This window comes from Nasonia vitripennis, chromosome 1 (assembly GCF_009193385.2).
Source record: "Nasonia vitripennis strain AsymCx chromosome 1, Nvit_psr_1.1, whole genome shotgun sequence".
Taxonomy (NCBI): Eukaryota; Metazoa; Arthropoda; class Insecta; order Hymenoptera; family Pteromalidae; genus Nasonia; species Nasonia vitripennis.
In genome coordinates, this window is record NC_045757.1 from 6,121,905 (window position 1) to 6,137,082 (window position 15,178).

Genomic DNA, 15,178 nt, shown 5'->3' on the forward strand with positions numbered 1-15,178 from the left:
CTCTCTCTCGAGATGAAATTCCGGGGCGCGCGTTTCTCGCAAATCGCTTTCCGCGACGTCGCGACGCGCGCGCTCGCTCTCTCGCGTCAAGACAAACAGGAAGATACAGAGCAGCACAGCCGTAGTAGACTCTCGAGAGGAGGAGAAATTCTCGAGATGAAGCAACTCGCCGGGGAAGACAAATTGCCGCCACTTGGCTCTCTCGTATAACCGCTTTAACTTCGTTTGAATATCAAATTAAGCGCGGATAGGAATAAGTAAAAACCAATCACTCTCCGCACGTATACGCACACACACGAATGTATATCTCTGTATAAAAGATATGTGCGCGCGGTGGATGATTCACGAGCGGAGATTTACGAGCCGCATGAATAGTAACGCCCCGGCATGAGGAGCCATCAAAGTTTGCGTTTAATTGCCCGCGTCCATCTCTCTCTCGTCGTGCCATATAGATATAATGCATAAATCACGGGATGAATTCGAAAATACGAGATCGGCCGTACTGTACAGGCGCGGCGGCGTGTAAAAAGAAAAGGAAATAAACAAGCCGATATATATCGTCGCGCGACTCTGAAAGCTGCGTAATGAGAGTAAAACCGATCGAGGATTCGCGGCACGTGCCGCTAACTGGCTGTATTCAAATCACACCGCGTCGACGAGAGAGAGAGAGAGAGAGAGAGAGAGAGAGAGAGAGGGAAATAATTCGAGCAGACTTTCGGCCGAATCTAATAACGGCTTGTTGTCTCGCCACGTCGCCTTGATTATCGCGCCATTCGGAATCGCTAATCCTGCTCTCGAGTAAGCAAGCGAGCTTTATTTATTAGCCCAACTACGGATTGCTCGACGATCGCTTGATACGGAAGAGATAGAGAGAGAGAGAGAGAGAGAGAAGCCGGCTCTCGAATTTTCGATCATACACACGCACACACGTGAAGCGATATTGGATTCATGAAGAAGAACGAAACGTGAGAGAGCCAAGGTGATGTGTGTGTGTGTGTGTGTGTGTATGTGTGATATAGGGGAAAAATTGCATTCCTCTCACTCGATTCTCCATTTCGCCTCTCTGCATCAGCCGTGAGCTCGCGTACGCGATCTCTAATTCGCTTCTCGAGTTTTCCCCGAGACTATATATCCTATCTACCGAGAGCTGCAGGAGCTGCTTTTTTCCCCGGCGAAATCGCCGGACGTGCAGCCACGTCGCTCGTGTATATATATAGCTGATCAGCGAGCGCGCACTCACTTGAGTTAACCCCGAAATAAGTTACTTATCCGACACGAGGACTACTACCGCTGCTCTACTACTGCCGCTACTACTGAAGCTCGTAAAATCGCGAGTGAGAGTAGCTCGTAAATGTTGACCGGGTTATGCGCCACTGCTATACTGGAGAGAGAAAGAGAATCGATGGTAAATAAAGGGAGTCTTTCGTTCTGGGATTTGTAAGAGTTATTTTCCTACGTCTTTGTTTCGCCTCGGACTCGAATTTTACTGCGTCAAATTTGCAGAGTATAACCGTCGACTGAAATTTATTTATCGAGTTTCATCTCTCTCGATAGTGGCGAGGACTTGTAAAAAAGATCTCATGAGAGAATCTTGCGGAAGGAGCTTCGTGATTTGCATGTACGTCAGCGATCACGTCTCGTATAGGCAACGTGACGGGTATACAGCATCGATAACGAAACTCGAACTTTTCACTATATCTCCGCTCTCTCGTTATTATAACAAATCCCCCGTCTAATCTCGAGGATCAACGCTTCGACAGCAGCCCTCCACCGCAGAAAGTGAGAGAGGGGGGGGGAGGGAAAAAACGAGTCTCGAGCAAACAGTGTCTTATTCGGCCTCATTGCACGGCCGAGCGCGTCCTGGCTCTATATTATGAAAGCCGCTCTCTCTCTCTCTCTCTCTCTCTCTCTCTCTCTCTCTCTCTCACTCCTTATTTCATCCTCTGTTTCTCTTTGCTCGGCGCTTTGTTTTTCTCCGACGCGTTGTCCTTTGCTTTCTATCTACGTGTGAGCGGATGCAGCGAGTCACGTTGCCCCAAGGCGAATTAGCATAGGCGGATAAGTCCAATTTCGGGAGCTTCCTTGGCGCGCGGAGCTTACAGGCTAGTAAAATTCAGCGGCGAGTGAAATTCGATGCCAGCAGATGTGCGCTTTTTGTTTCGGATCGAAATAGAGGAGATCGACGGTCGCTGACGTTTTATTAAAAAAAAAAAAATGGAAAAAACGCAACGGCGGCGGGAAATTCGATTTTTCAGGGGGCTGAATGACCATTAAGCCAATGAAGCCGAACGAAAGCTCGCGCGCGAGCCGCCGTTAAATATTATAACGTCCGGGGAAATGAGCTGAAAAATGCATATAACGCTTGCGTATATAGGGGGGGGGGGCGGGAGAGGAGATTCGCCACGGACGATTCGTCACGCGCGGTCTATTCGAAAAATGCCTCGCTTCTCTCTCTCTTTTTCATTATATTCACGAAGGCCAGTAGAGCGAAAGATTAGAGCGGAAAAAAGAGGCGTGTAATCCGGATGAAAAATCAATTCGCCTCATGCGCGCTCGCTCTAGCACAAAGTACGGTTTCTGTGTTTGTTTACGAGCGTGCTAAAACCGTATTCCAAAAAGCAGAAAGCGCGCGCGACTCATTATACCAGTCCAAGGGGGTTAAAAGCTCGTCGGTCGTGGCGCGCGCGGCTAATTGCAATAATCCTTGGCTGCTGTTGCAGAGAGAGAGAGAGGCGAATAATGAAAACTACTGGCTCGTTTTCTGAGAACGCGTTCGAATGTATAAAAAAGGGATGCGATTGCGCTAATGGCCGCAACAAAGGCCAAATGGTAAAAGCTTCGCTCGTTTTCGAAAGGGAAAAAAAGCAGCGCAGCTCGCATCGGGGGAATAAAACGTGGCTCGCTCGGTTTCCGGAATCCCTGCGTCGGTCGTTCGAGGAATCCGTGGCTACAAATCGCTGGTGTCACACAAGCGCCGAGAGAGAAAAATAAACTCGGGAGTAATGAGCGAAGATCTGGAAAGTTATATCGAGACACGGCTCATTTTTCCCACGAATTCACCCCATTAAACATCCCTCTCTCTCTCTCTCTCTCGGCTATCTGTCCGATCGATGGACCTGATATATATATATATACGCCATCTCCGTGTAAGGTCTGCGCCGAGAAAACGGATGATCCGTGTGGGTGTAATCGAATGAACGCTGTATCTTTCTGGAATAAATTATTCTAGCTACCCTTTTTTCCGTCGGTTAAAACTCGACGAGCTATTTTTTCGATTTTTTCGATCCGCATATACAGCCAACACCGCGACGAAAGCCAAAGAGAATTCATCGCATAAACCCGGAGCGGCTATTTGTTGAAAACGTTAGTTCAAAAAACGTTCGCCCTCCAAATTCAATTTTTTTTCCCCGAGCTGCAAAGCTCTCGCGCAGATGTATTTTCGGCAAGCTTTGTCAACAGTCTCCTCTCCCGAGAAAAAAAATCGTACGTGCCTTAATTCATCGCATATGCACGTTATACACGCGCGTGGATAGCTCAAAGACGAGCTGCGGAGTCAGCAAATACGCACATCGAGAGAGGGTAGACATAAGCGCGCGTCGACATCCGGCCAGCTAATCTCGGACACAAAAGGGCGCGCGCGCGGCGACAATTGGATCAGAGACAAGAGACAACGACGACTCGACTCGACGACGACCCTTTTGCTCGTCTCTCGAGGGTGCTGTATATATAGGCGAAAGAAGGGAGCGAGCAACAGGTGTCGGCCGCGCGCAGTTCTCGATTCTTCGCTCCTCTTTCTCTCATTCTCTTAGCTGCTCTACTTTATTCTTTCCTCCTTTTTTTCCCGCGGCTAATCCCGACTCAAATTTTTGCAAAGGAACGAGCTCTTGCGTACACACCTACATCAGTAGCTGCTCACGCGTTTGCGATTCGAAAGCTCTCGACTGAAGTATTCCCTGTGAGGGCATCAACTCCCGATGATTCGCGGAAATCAACGCGCGCTCGCGCTAATTACCCGCGCGCGTGCGATGTATATGCACCGAATGGGGCTTTATGAAGCTAATCAACATCGCGCAGCCGCTAATCCGTCCGACAGAGAGAGAGAGAGAGAGAGAGAGAGAGAGAGAGAGAGCTGCGATCGACACTGGCAGTGTGTTGCGAGGGGCTTCATTGTTATTTCCCTCTGCAGTTGCCACCTGATGCTGCTGTGTATACATAGCTATATACAAGCTCGTGTCGCTCTAATCAGCCCCGTCGACTGCTCTCTGTCCTCTCATTCGTCACTCTTCGCCTTTGATTTTTCTCTCTCTCTCTCTCTCTCTCTCTTGCGCGCGCGCACTGGTCTGGCCAGACTCGACTTTTACCACTGCGTCGATTCATCAATCTTGCCGATGTATACACGCACAATCTCTCGCGCGGACAGCTAAAAACGCGTCCGCTCACCTGTCCCCCTCTTCTATACAAAATACTCCGATACATCAAAGCCGTGTGTATACCTATAGAGCCGCACGAGTCATCGATCATTAAGCGAACTTGCCGCAGAGAGCGTGTCCCTAATGGCTCCTCGTCGGCAGCTTTGACTGAGAAAAATCGCGGGCACTTCCGCCTCTAGTCTATATCTCCGCAGCCTTTCACGAGATCATCCAGCTGTACACACACACACACACTGGCAGCTCCGAAAAGACTTTTTGCCCGTATTTGTAGACAGAGAGAGAGTCGAGTTTCACCGGCGGCTTAATCCCAAAACCCAATAAGCATCATCCGGACGAACAACAACGCGCTACACAGACGCACGCACAGAGAACTCGTCGTCGAAAATTGAATTTTCGCAAGTTTCCAACGAAGCGCCATCTCGCCTTCCGGACGTCTTCTTCATTCGGCTGCGTATATGTATGTGTGTGTGTGTCTCCCTTAATGCCCCGGAAGCTCCGAGAGCTAGAGGGAGAGCTATACAGCGAACAGGAAAGTGGAGTCACGACGCGACTATAAATACGGCTGCGGCACCAGATGCACCTAACGTCCGAGTAGTCGAGAGAGAGAGAGAGAGAGAGAGAGAGAGAGAGAGAGAGAGAGAGAGAGAGGGAGAGAGCGAGTTTCGGCTGAACTTACGCGCCGGATATTATTTAATGTCCTCGACGCGCGAGTCGAGTTGCGGGCAAAATTTTTAACGGCTCGCTGCGCGATAATAATTCCGAGCCGGTAATAATACGACAGTATATAAGGCGAAATCGAAAAGGAGAAACAAAAAAGTGTAAAATGATAAAACACACTCATACACGAGAGAGAGAGAGAGAGAGAGAGGGACGCATCAAGCGCACCATTACCCCCTGTCCTAAAAGTGTCCAAGCGCATCTCTCTCTCTCTCTCTCTCTCTCTCTCTCTCTCTCTCTCTCTCTCTCTCTCTCGGACGACGTCGACGCACACGTGCGCGCAAGACCATGCAACGACGACGACGTCACGCCGGCGAACGACCGGCCATCCGAGTATCTCTCTTTTCTCTCCGCGGGTCGGAACACGTCGCCCTAACCCGAGATTACAAGCATGTTTACGCCGCTCGGCGGAGCTGCAGCAGCGCTGTTGTGTGTCCACAGCTCTCTCGCATACCAACTTTGACGTGTCTATACGTGTGCTACATGGACCGGCTGCTGCAGCTGCATCACGCGCGTAAGTACACGCTAAGCTGAAAATCTATAAACAAAAGCCCGTCGTGCGTGGCGAGTTTATGCCTTCGGATGAGGGCGCTCGTACCGCCTGCTTCTGTGTGTGTGTGTGTGTGTGTGTGTGTGTGTGTGTGTTTGGACGTTGAGGGTCAATCACTGGATTCTCTTTTTCCGGGCGTGTATACTTTCGATTAACATAGACGCGAAAAGCGAGTATTTTCCTCGTAAAAATGTACGTGTATACAGAGCACGGCATCGGTCGTAATAACGTCGATAGATACCCAACACCCGCAGCAGTTCTCTTTTATATACTCGACACCCTTGACGCTGGTCGCGGGTCCGGCCCGGCATCGACGCAGTCGAAAAAGCACAGCGCGCTGTGGTCTGCAATAATACCCTCGACCGCAAATGAAAGGAACAACGGCAAAGAGCAGCAGAACCCGGCTCTGTGTATATATGTATATTGTTTATGTACAGAGAGAGAGAGAGAGAGAGAGAGAGAGAGAGAGAGAGAGAGAGAGAGAGAGAGAGAGAGAGAGAGAGAGAGAGAGAGAGAGAGAGGGAGAAAGCACCCGTTGAAGAAGCCAGAGAAGGAGTCGCGTTAATTAAACAAAAATCCCGGCGCGCATTGAGTTAATTAAAGAGCCGACGACCCCTTTGCGCTAATGTTTCCTCCCTCCGCTCTCTCTCTCTCTCTCTCTCTCTCTGTTCGCACTATATGTATATATACATCAGGCGAAAATTAACTCGCGCGTACACTCGACTCCCGGCTGAAGTTTTTTTGTCGTTGTTCGGCTTGTTGTTTTGTTGTCGAGTCCCTTGAGGCGCGGCTTAAATTGGGCGTTTGAAACTCCCACGCGCGCGTTAATTAGTGTTTAGCGCGGGAGCGAGACGATTTTATGAATGAAAAAAGCTCCGTGTGTACATACACATACGCGTGTGTCTCGAGGATTAACGCGCGCGGAGTGACGCGAGCTTTCGGATGATTAGCTCGCGATTTGGTTTAAGCTCGGACATGTCCAGCTAGTGGGATTCCGTAGTTCTCGGAACTTGGGACTGCGTGTAATTCAAATTTTTCAAACTGCGCGGCTGTGTACCTGCAGCTATATACTCGGAAATTAAACGCGGAAATCGAATGCGCGGCCGGGCTGGAAAAGTAATGAGTGTTTATCATTTCGCGCGGGGGACGTGGCGCAGGCTATAATGGATGTGCCAATTAAAAATATAATTGCCATTGGTGTGTACACGCACCGTGCGAGAGAGAGAGAGAGAGAGAGAGAGAGAGAGAGAGAGAGAGAGAGTTTGCGAATTCGAATTTCGATATTTGCGCTCCTAGTTGCGGAGAAAGGAGTCGCGTAAATTACCTGGATTGTGTGTTCCAGTATAATAAATCTCGATCCCATGTATATATCGTTACAAAACTAATTGACGAATCCCACTCTGTTTCAGACCGGCAACGACTACAAATCGACGGAAAGCTCGCCCCACGCCGAGAGCAAAATAAGGTGAGTCCAAAATTAACCACAACACATACGCATCGCGATATATATTTGACCGGTTGACGGATCGCTCGTCACCGGGTATTATCTCGCTCGACGCGCAAAAATAATCACCGGCGATTGCCTCGGTCAGCCCCGCTTGCGCGCGAAAAATCGCTTCGAGATTATGAGGATGAAAGAACGAGGTCGACGCGGCGCCCGCGCGAATCATCATTATTTTTCTGTCCCTTTTTTTTATTCCGTTACACGCGCCCGCTCACTGGGAAAAATGCGATTCTTTCAATTTCGTGGATTACGCCAGAGCGCGGGAACTTTAAAATTCAAATCGGAAAATGTTTGCGCAGAGTCAGCTCTGAATTCGATTTTGCGCTTCCGCAGCTGTCCCTTTACTCTATATGTATACACAGCCCTCGATGCGAATGCGCGTATGGCTGTGCCGTCTGCAGTTATATATTGCGTTCTGAAAAAAGCTACATCCATGACATGACTTTTACGAATCATATACTTTCGGAAAGCGTTAACACGCGATCGTTATTGCGATTGATGTCTGGCGAATTTTCTAAAACTCTATCTATCACGCTCGAGTTTCCCCATAAAGCAGCGACTCTTTCCTCGCGATTATCGGAGGGAAGCCGAGCAGCTGCGCTGCCGTTAATCGCTAACATCGACCCCCTTCGCGCGATCGGTTGTTCGTGACGAAAGTTGTTGCGAAAGAGAGAGAGAGAGAGAGAGCCAGATATGGGAATTATCATCGCTCGCGCTAGTCGTAATCGCTTCTCTCGTCGTGTGTACTTGGGTTACACATGCGAGTTGTTCCAAACTTCGGTATGATTTTCCCGTTACGCCATGCTATGTGTGTGAGAGCTTTAATAAACCGCGTAACGTGGGAATTTGGCAGAGGTTTGCTAAAAAAAAAAGAATTTAATCAGTCGAATATTTCGCGCAGCAAATTTCAACGAAGCCACGCGCGCGAGATTATTGAATTCTCCGGTGTGTAATTACAGCGGCATTTTTCACCCGCGCAAAAGCTTCGTTGTCGCATCGACTCGCGAAAAAGTTGCATCGTAACGCCGGAAGCTTCTTAATCGGATGCGCTCGTTTTTCCCCCTCTTCTAGAGGTAGACACACACATACACACACACACACACGACACGCTGTTTAGGCGTGACGACGCGATAGCATGATGTATTACTTTTTCTCTCTCTAGACTACACGTGTATACGAGGAGAGGATGATGCATCGAGTCTAGTCCCTGTAATGGGGAGTTCGCGTCGCTCGTGTCGACGAGTCTTTTTGAAAAATTCATGTTGCACACACGCTTAGGATAGCTTATCGAGAGCCATGCGCTTGGAAAATAAAAAGAGATTCAAAGTTCGCGCGCTTCGCGAGTATATATGAATGATTCATGAGTTGTAATTCTCCGCTCTCTCGCCGGCGAATAATGAGATCAAGCGGAAGGAGCTGGCGGAGGGAAAATAAAGCAACAGCCGTTAATACTTACAGTTCTCGCGCTAATACTCCCGGGATTTTCTTCGGCTGCCGATAATCCCTCGGCGCTGACAAATAACGCGACACGGATTTAACTCGTGAACAACAGTCTGAGCTTCTCCGCGGCTGCGGCACTGTGTGTGTGGTTTCAAGAGTTTTAGACCGTAGTCACCCCAGCTTTCTCTCGTACTGCTATACTGTTTGAGTTCTTACTCTGTACGTGTACGTGTGTATAGGATACAGCTACGAAGGGGCGTATAAATCATTAACCATCAGTTATGCGCAACGTCTCGCTCCGTCGAACTACGACAGACAGCGACGTCGCTGCAGTATAGTAGAGAAGAAAAAAGCCTCAAGGTGTTTTGCCCGCTCGCGATTAATGCTGCAGGTGCGCGCGACACTTTCCGCGCCCCTGACTTTTTCATTTTCGTACAAAGCGCCCATCAGCCATCCATTTGCGTCGAGTCGCTCCGTCGTCTCTCCTACAATCTCGAGACATCCTCGCGCGACTTTTCTCTCTCTCTCTCTCTCTCTCTCTCTCTCTCTCTCTCCATCTCTTTCTCCCCGGATTGTTCTGGCTTTTTATTTCGTCTCTTTCTCTCTTTTTCCCGATGCTCTTTGTTTGCTAGCTCAGACGCAGCTCTTCCAAAGCATTTTTTTTTTAATTCAATACACAGCGAGCGAGTTTCTGTCAACACAACGCGTACACACTGTACTATATATACACTGTGTACACTGTCGAGAGAGAGAGAGAGAGAGAGAGAGATGAAAAGGGTTATAGTGAAAAATTCAAAAAGACGATGCTGCAATCGCCGAGGGAAAAATTCGCCCGCGACGCTGCTGCTGCGCTACGCGCAAGCCCGGAAATAAGAAGGAAATGAAAAAGTTTTGCATATTATCTCTTTCATGACGTCGAATTTCGATGCACGTCGCTTTCATTATTAATCAAAGCTCGCGGCGAGCGAACTCGCGCGCAGTGCACAAGCGAGCGCGTCTCGTTTAAAATTTTACGCACGGCTATTAAATAGCCACAACGAACGAGGCAGCGTATGTGCATATACTTCGGCTTTTATGCCGTCGAATGATTCACGTCGAAAAATAAGCCGAAATGCAGCTCGATCTCTCTCTCCTTTTGCAGGCCAAACATAAACGCGTCAAAAGCGTGGACTTTCGCAGTTGTTTTTCCCGCGCAAAAGAGCAGAGCTTTGATACCGATCGATGTGTGTGTGTGCGTGTATGGTAACGAGCGTAACGAGACGAGGAGATGAGATGTATGGAGGTGGGACACGTTATCGGAGCTGATTAAAAGTGTCCGTTTTCCAGGTGTAATAAAATAGTGATTAATGGAGCTTTGACATGGACGTATCCCGTTCTGCATCGCAGAGTTCCGGATAATTAATCAAGTTTTTCCGCGCCGTCGGCTCGGTGCTAAGCGCTGTAGGAATATTATAGACATCCTGCGTGCGAGGAGGAGCCGAAGTCGCGTCTTTAAGTGAGATGGAGTCGACAGTTCTTTTGTCACACATATAAAGTAAAATATCCTCGATTATATCGGACCGACCACATTCTGATGGGAATTCTGATGGGAAAAAAGCAAGGGGAAAACGGCTAATATATTAGCCCAGAAAATTGGTTGTCCGTGCAAATATACAATAGATTGCCACATAAATTGATTATCCGCAAGACTGACGAACACAGCAGCGCGTTTGTATTCTCGCGCTCGGTCAATAAAGTCCGGCACACACGGGGTCAGGCTCGAATTACATTTAAATACAAATTCAAATATTTGAATAATCAATTGCGAATAACGAGCCGCACACGTCCCGTTTCACTATGTTTATCGCATTGCCGTCGTCATTCGCCGGTAAACGCGTAATCGCTTCGGCCGATGCGGCAATGAAGAAAATCACCGATGATCCTCGTCATTTTCCTTCACTCGTCGACGTCATCGTTAAAATCGAGAGCGACGCGCGTATACAGGCCTGTGCGAGCGATTATCATGATGTTGACTTTTATTGGCCGCGAGAGCTCTGCGGTGGGATTTGCGCTGCCGAAACTTTCCCGAGGATTATCAACGTCCCCCCGGGGAATCGCGAGCTTTTGATGATAATCCCGTCACCCGCGAGTGTCTTGTGCTTTTTTCCTCTTTTTTTAATGAAATATTTTCAATCGCGAATGCGGAGCTTATATGAGCGGGAAATAAATGTGGGGTGCGAATATATGACGTGAGATGCCAAATGGCGTTAAAACGCGTTAATGTATGATGTGTTGTTTGGATACAGTCACGCAGAAGAGAAAACTATACACGTATCTGTAGAATTTTTCAAAGTAATTGGACGCTTTTCATTGATGTTTTTCCTTTGTTTGGTCCTTTTTCAGCACGTTTTTGAAATTTCGAGCGCTCTGTTTTTTTGTTGTCCATTAAAATTGTTATGATACGAATACATACGACGAGTTTGATTGAATTGAATATTCTACTTTCTTAATTTTATTTAATAATAAAAATACAGTCAGAGTACATTTTTGTCTTTGTCCGCTTTTTGTAAATAAAGCTAGTTCAATTATAAATTAAACTTGCCGTATTTGTAAGGAGGACTGCTCTCCCCGTTTACACAACTCATAGCAAAACAAACCGCTTCAAAATTATCCGCAGGAACGCAATACGCGCGATTTCGAAAATTTAAGAAATGCATCCGCGAGTGCCGGGAATTCCCATTCCGTGGAGTAAAAACGCCTTTTCTCGTGCGCGCAGCTCTCTCTCTCTCTCTCTCTCTCTCTCTCTCTCTCTCTCTCTCTCTCTCTCTCTCTCCCGAGTAATAAATCCGCGCGCAGCCCATCAACCGCGTCCCATTCGTCCTCTTCCTCTGCCTATCTTCGCGCGAAGCGACACGAGATTCTGATAGACGCGACAGCGCAGCTACGATCGACTCTCGGATTCTTCTCTGGATGAGACGATAACCCGATTCTTCGGCGAGTCATTCGAGAAACATTGACAATCGTCCCTCCGCCTCGAAGCGATTCTTTCTATTTCTGTATACTGCATCCCTTCTGGAACTGACTGACTCTTTCAGTACATTCGATAAATTTCTCTCATCACCGAATAACGCATTAATTTTCCTGAAATAAGATTGTTACTAAAAAAAAAATTCAATCACACCCTTCCACTGAATCGTTATTGACACAGCTTGACTGTCTTCTTCCGAAGCTCAACTTCCCGGCGTATTAATCCCCAGCAGTGGAAGCTACTCCCGCAGAGACCCTGTGCGCGACACGATCCCGTGTAAATAACGCCGGTATATAGCCTTCCCTCCCCCCTCCCTCTGCCGAGAAGCTTCTCTTCTCCGAAGAAGTGCGAGTAGTCGGTGCAAGGGTTCCCGCGGGTGCGCCATTATGCCATAAGCGGCTGCGACGGGGCTAACTGCACCCGCGTTGGTCCTCCTGTGTGTACATTATATATACCGAGAGCGAGAGACAGTCCTACGGCCGCGAGGATCTATGTATATTATAGCGCCACGAGGATGAACCGTATATGTGCGTGTGTGGCTACGTGTCTATACATACATGCTTGCTCGGATGGAGATCCGCAGGCGCTTGCGCGCGCATTGTTAAACGTCTGATTGTTGTACGAGCTATTCAAACGCGGCTAATAGACGCCGGCGATTATTTTAATAAAGCCCGGGGCAGAAAGATAAATCACCTGGATTCCCGGGAAAAATACCTCCGTGACGCGCGAAATTGCTGGCTTCTGTGTGTTTATGGAGCCTCGCGAGCGAGCGAGCGTAAAGATTATGAATGTACTTTATTTAAGGGCTCCGTGCCGCTCTCTCTCTCTCTCTCTCTCTCTCTCTCTCTCTCTCTCTCTCTCTCTCTCTCTCGCATTCCAACGAGAACGACTTTATACGCTGCGCTGCCTGCTGCTGTCTTGCTATACCTGGGCTTGTTTATCCCTTTCTCTCTCTCTCTCTCTCTCTCCCTCTCTCTCTCTCTCTCTCTCTCCCTCTCTCTCTCTCTCTCTCTCTCTCCCCCTCTCTCTCTCTCTCTCTCTCTCTCTCTCTCTCTCTCTCTCTGGGTACACTATATACTATTACTAGTAGTACACGCGTGTGCTTTATTCCCATCGCGGCTCGGATTAACGATTAATTCGGAAAAAGGCGCGCTAACCGTCTGACGCGCGCGCATAACACAGAGAGGGCTATATAATGGCGATCAAACCGAAAATAATTTCCCGTATTGCCGGAGAACAATCCGCCCGCTTATCTGCGCTCGAGACTACCGCTGCCCAATTATATTCCTGGCTCGCGGGAGATTCTGATGGACGCCCGCCCGCGTACGTACCACACACACACACACGTACGCGCGCACGTATAGCCTACGGGCGTTAACAGTGGCGATTTTTCAAATAGAACTCGAGCTGTACTATCTACCGTCGAGAATTAATAATTAATCTTATTTTTAACCGATACGCGCGCGCGTATTTGCATATTTCGAATCCGTCGAATTGCCGAACGGGAAATTACACCGCGGCGAGCGAGCGAGAGAGAGAGAGAGAGAGAGAGAGAGAGAGAGAGAGAGAGAGAGAGAGAGAGAGAGTTATCGTAATTCACGAGGATTTACGCGCACGCTGTGTATTGTCGAAAAGTAGGTATTACCCGAAAATCGGATTGGCTTCTTTGAAAAGAAGCTGTTCACAGCTTGCGGGGCATAATTAAAAGAGCAGAGCTGCGCGTCGGACCGTACGCCGACTCGATTCACTGTGACGATCTCGCTTCCCTCTTTTTACTCTATTTTTTTTTTTTTTACAATAACCGACGATAAATCGAGTGCGCGCGCGGTCGATATATATAGCGCAAAAACAGTTAAAAGCCGCGAGCGTTATATAAGCTTCTCGTAAATTCACTCGGCTGATATACGGAAACATTTATATTTCCCGCACGAAGTGTGTGTGTCTCTGTGTGTGTGTGGGGGGCTATATATACGGAACTGCTAGCGGCTCTCTTATCTCATAACTCGCGGCCGTTAAATCGTGGGGGGATTTGGAAGACGCCGCCAGCGTCGCCGTCGCCGCTGCCGTGTCATTGGTCCTTCCAATTAGTTGAAAAAGAAGAAAAAAAGCGGAGAAACAAGAAGAAAGAAGAGCTATTAACATTTTTACGAGGTTATGGAGGGGGGGTGGGGGCTTTAAATCCGAAAAAATAAGACACAACGCGCCCACAGCCATGGCCATGTATTGTACACAACGCGGGTGTATGTATGTATATAGTCGTATGTATTATTGAACGCGTCGAGGTTTCAAACTCGGGCTTTATTTAGTCGAAAAGTTACGAGCGCAGCTGCGATCCTACGTGCGAACTTTGCGCGATTACGTGCCGCTGCGCGACAGTTTCGTCTCTCCCACCCTCTCACTCTAGCCGTTTCCTTTCTCCTCGTTTTTTACGCCATAATTAAATAAGCGCTACGTTTACCGAGAGGCCTTTTTAATTGCTGCCACTAGCGCGGCTTTAAAAAATCTCAACCGCCGCAACGGCTTCGATGCGCCGCGAGATTACGTGTATTGTGAATAACGTCATATAGTGGGATGGAAGGCGCGCGAGAGAGAGAGAGAGAGAGAGAGAGAGAGAGAGAGAAAATTGCCCGGAAAATCGCTTTCTCGAAATCCCGGTAGATCGTCCCCGTGGGCTCTCTCGAAGCCGCGCGCGCAAGTTTCTTTGATGGTGAAGAATCGCAGCCGCGCGCGATTCCATTTGAATACGAGCCGGCGGAAAAAGAGGGCTAAGAAGAAGAAGAAGAAGTCTTGATACGTGGAAAAGTACTCGTCGCGACGACGACATTCATCTGGGAGCTTTTAGCTCGATCGCGGGCATGAAAATTTATCAATTAACTTTTCCACTCGCTGACTTCTTCTTCCTGTTATTATTATACAATATCGAGCATGTGTGTATGTACGGAAAAGAAATTTATCAGGCGCAAGTTTTCGGGGGGTAATCAATTGGAAGCTCACGAGCGCAGGGAGCGAATTATCGGAAGCGCGAGCTTGCGATAAAGCCCGAGGAATTATTATGCAGGCGCGACAGATTTAAAATTACGCAGTAGCTTCAGCTCTCGATATTGTGTTCCTAGAAAAATCGCGCACGACTCGCTCGCGGCTAAAAGAGAGAGAATATTATTCAGACAGTGTAATCAAGCCGCGTGCGCGCGCGGCAACATCAAAAGTCCTCGGTAATTGAATCAATTAGCCGGAGTCAGCGACTGCTCCTTGAAAGAACCCCAGCCCTGGAGCTACGCGGAAAAGGAACATGAAAAAGCCGCAAACAAACTGCCGCGGCTCGAGAGCAGAGCAGAGAGAGAGAGAGAGAGAGAGAGAGAGAGAGAGAGAGAGAGAGAGAGAGAGTCTAAACCAATGCCTGCTTGCGCAGCAGCGGAGCCGATAAAGTGGAAAGGAAAGAAATTAAACGTCGCAAAAAAGCAAGCCGGGATACCTCTATACTCTCTCCCTCTAGGAAAGCGGATCCGGGAAATCAGGTAAGCGCAGCTCCT

At 48.4% G+C, this 15,178-nt stretch overlaps 1 protein-coding gene across 1 annotated transcript in view; it reads left to right on the plus strand.

Annotated features, from left to right (window-relative positions):
* The window catches only part of LOC100121207 (zeta-sarcoglycan), a 94,641-nt gene that overhangs the window by 44,817 nt on the left and 34,646 nt on the right, over window positions 1-15,178 (plus strand). Inside the window, exon 4 of the mRNA XM_031922337.1 lies at window positions 7,107-7,162. Coding sequence (XP_031778197.1) covers window positions 7,107-7,162 — 56 coding nt within the window. The remainder of the gene's footprint in view (window positions 1-7,106; window positions 7,163-15,178) is intronic.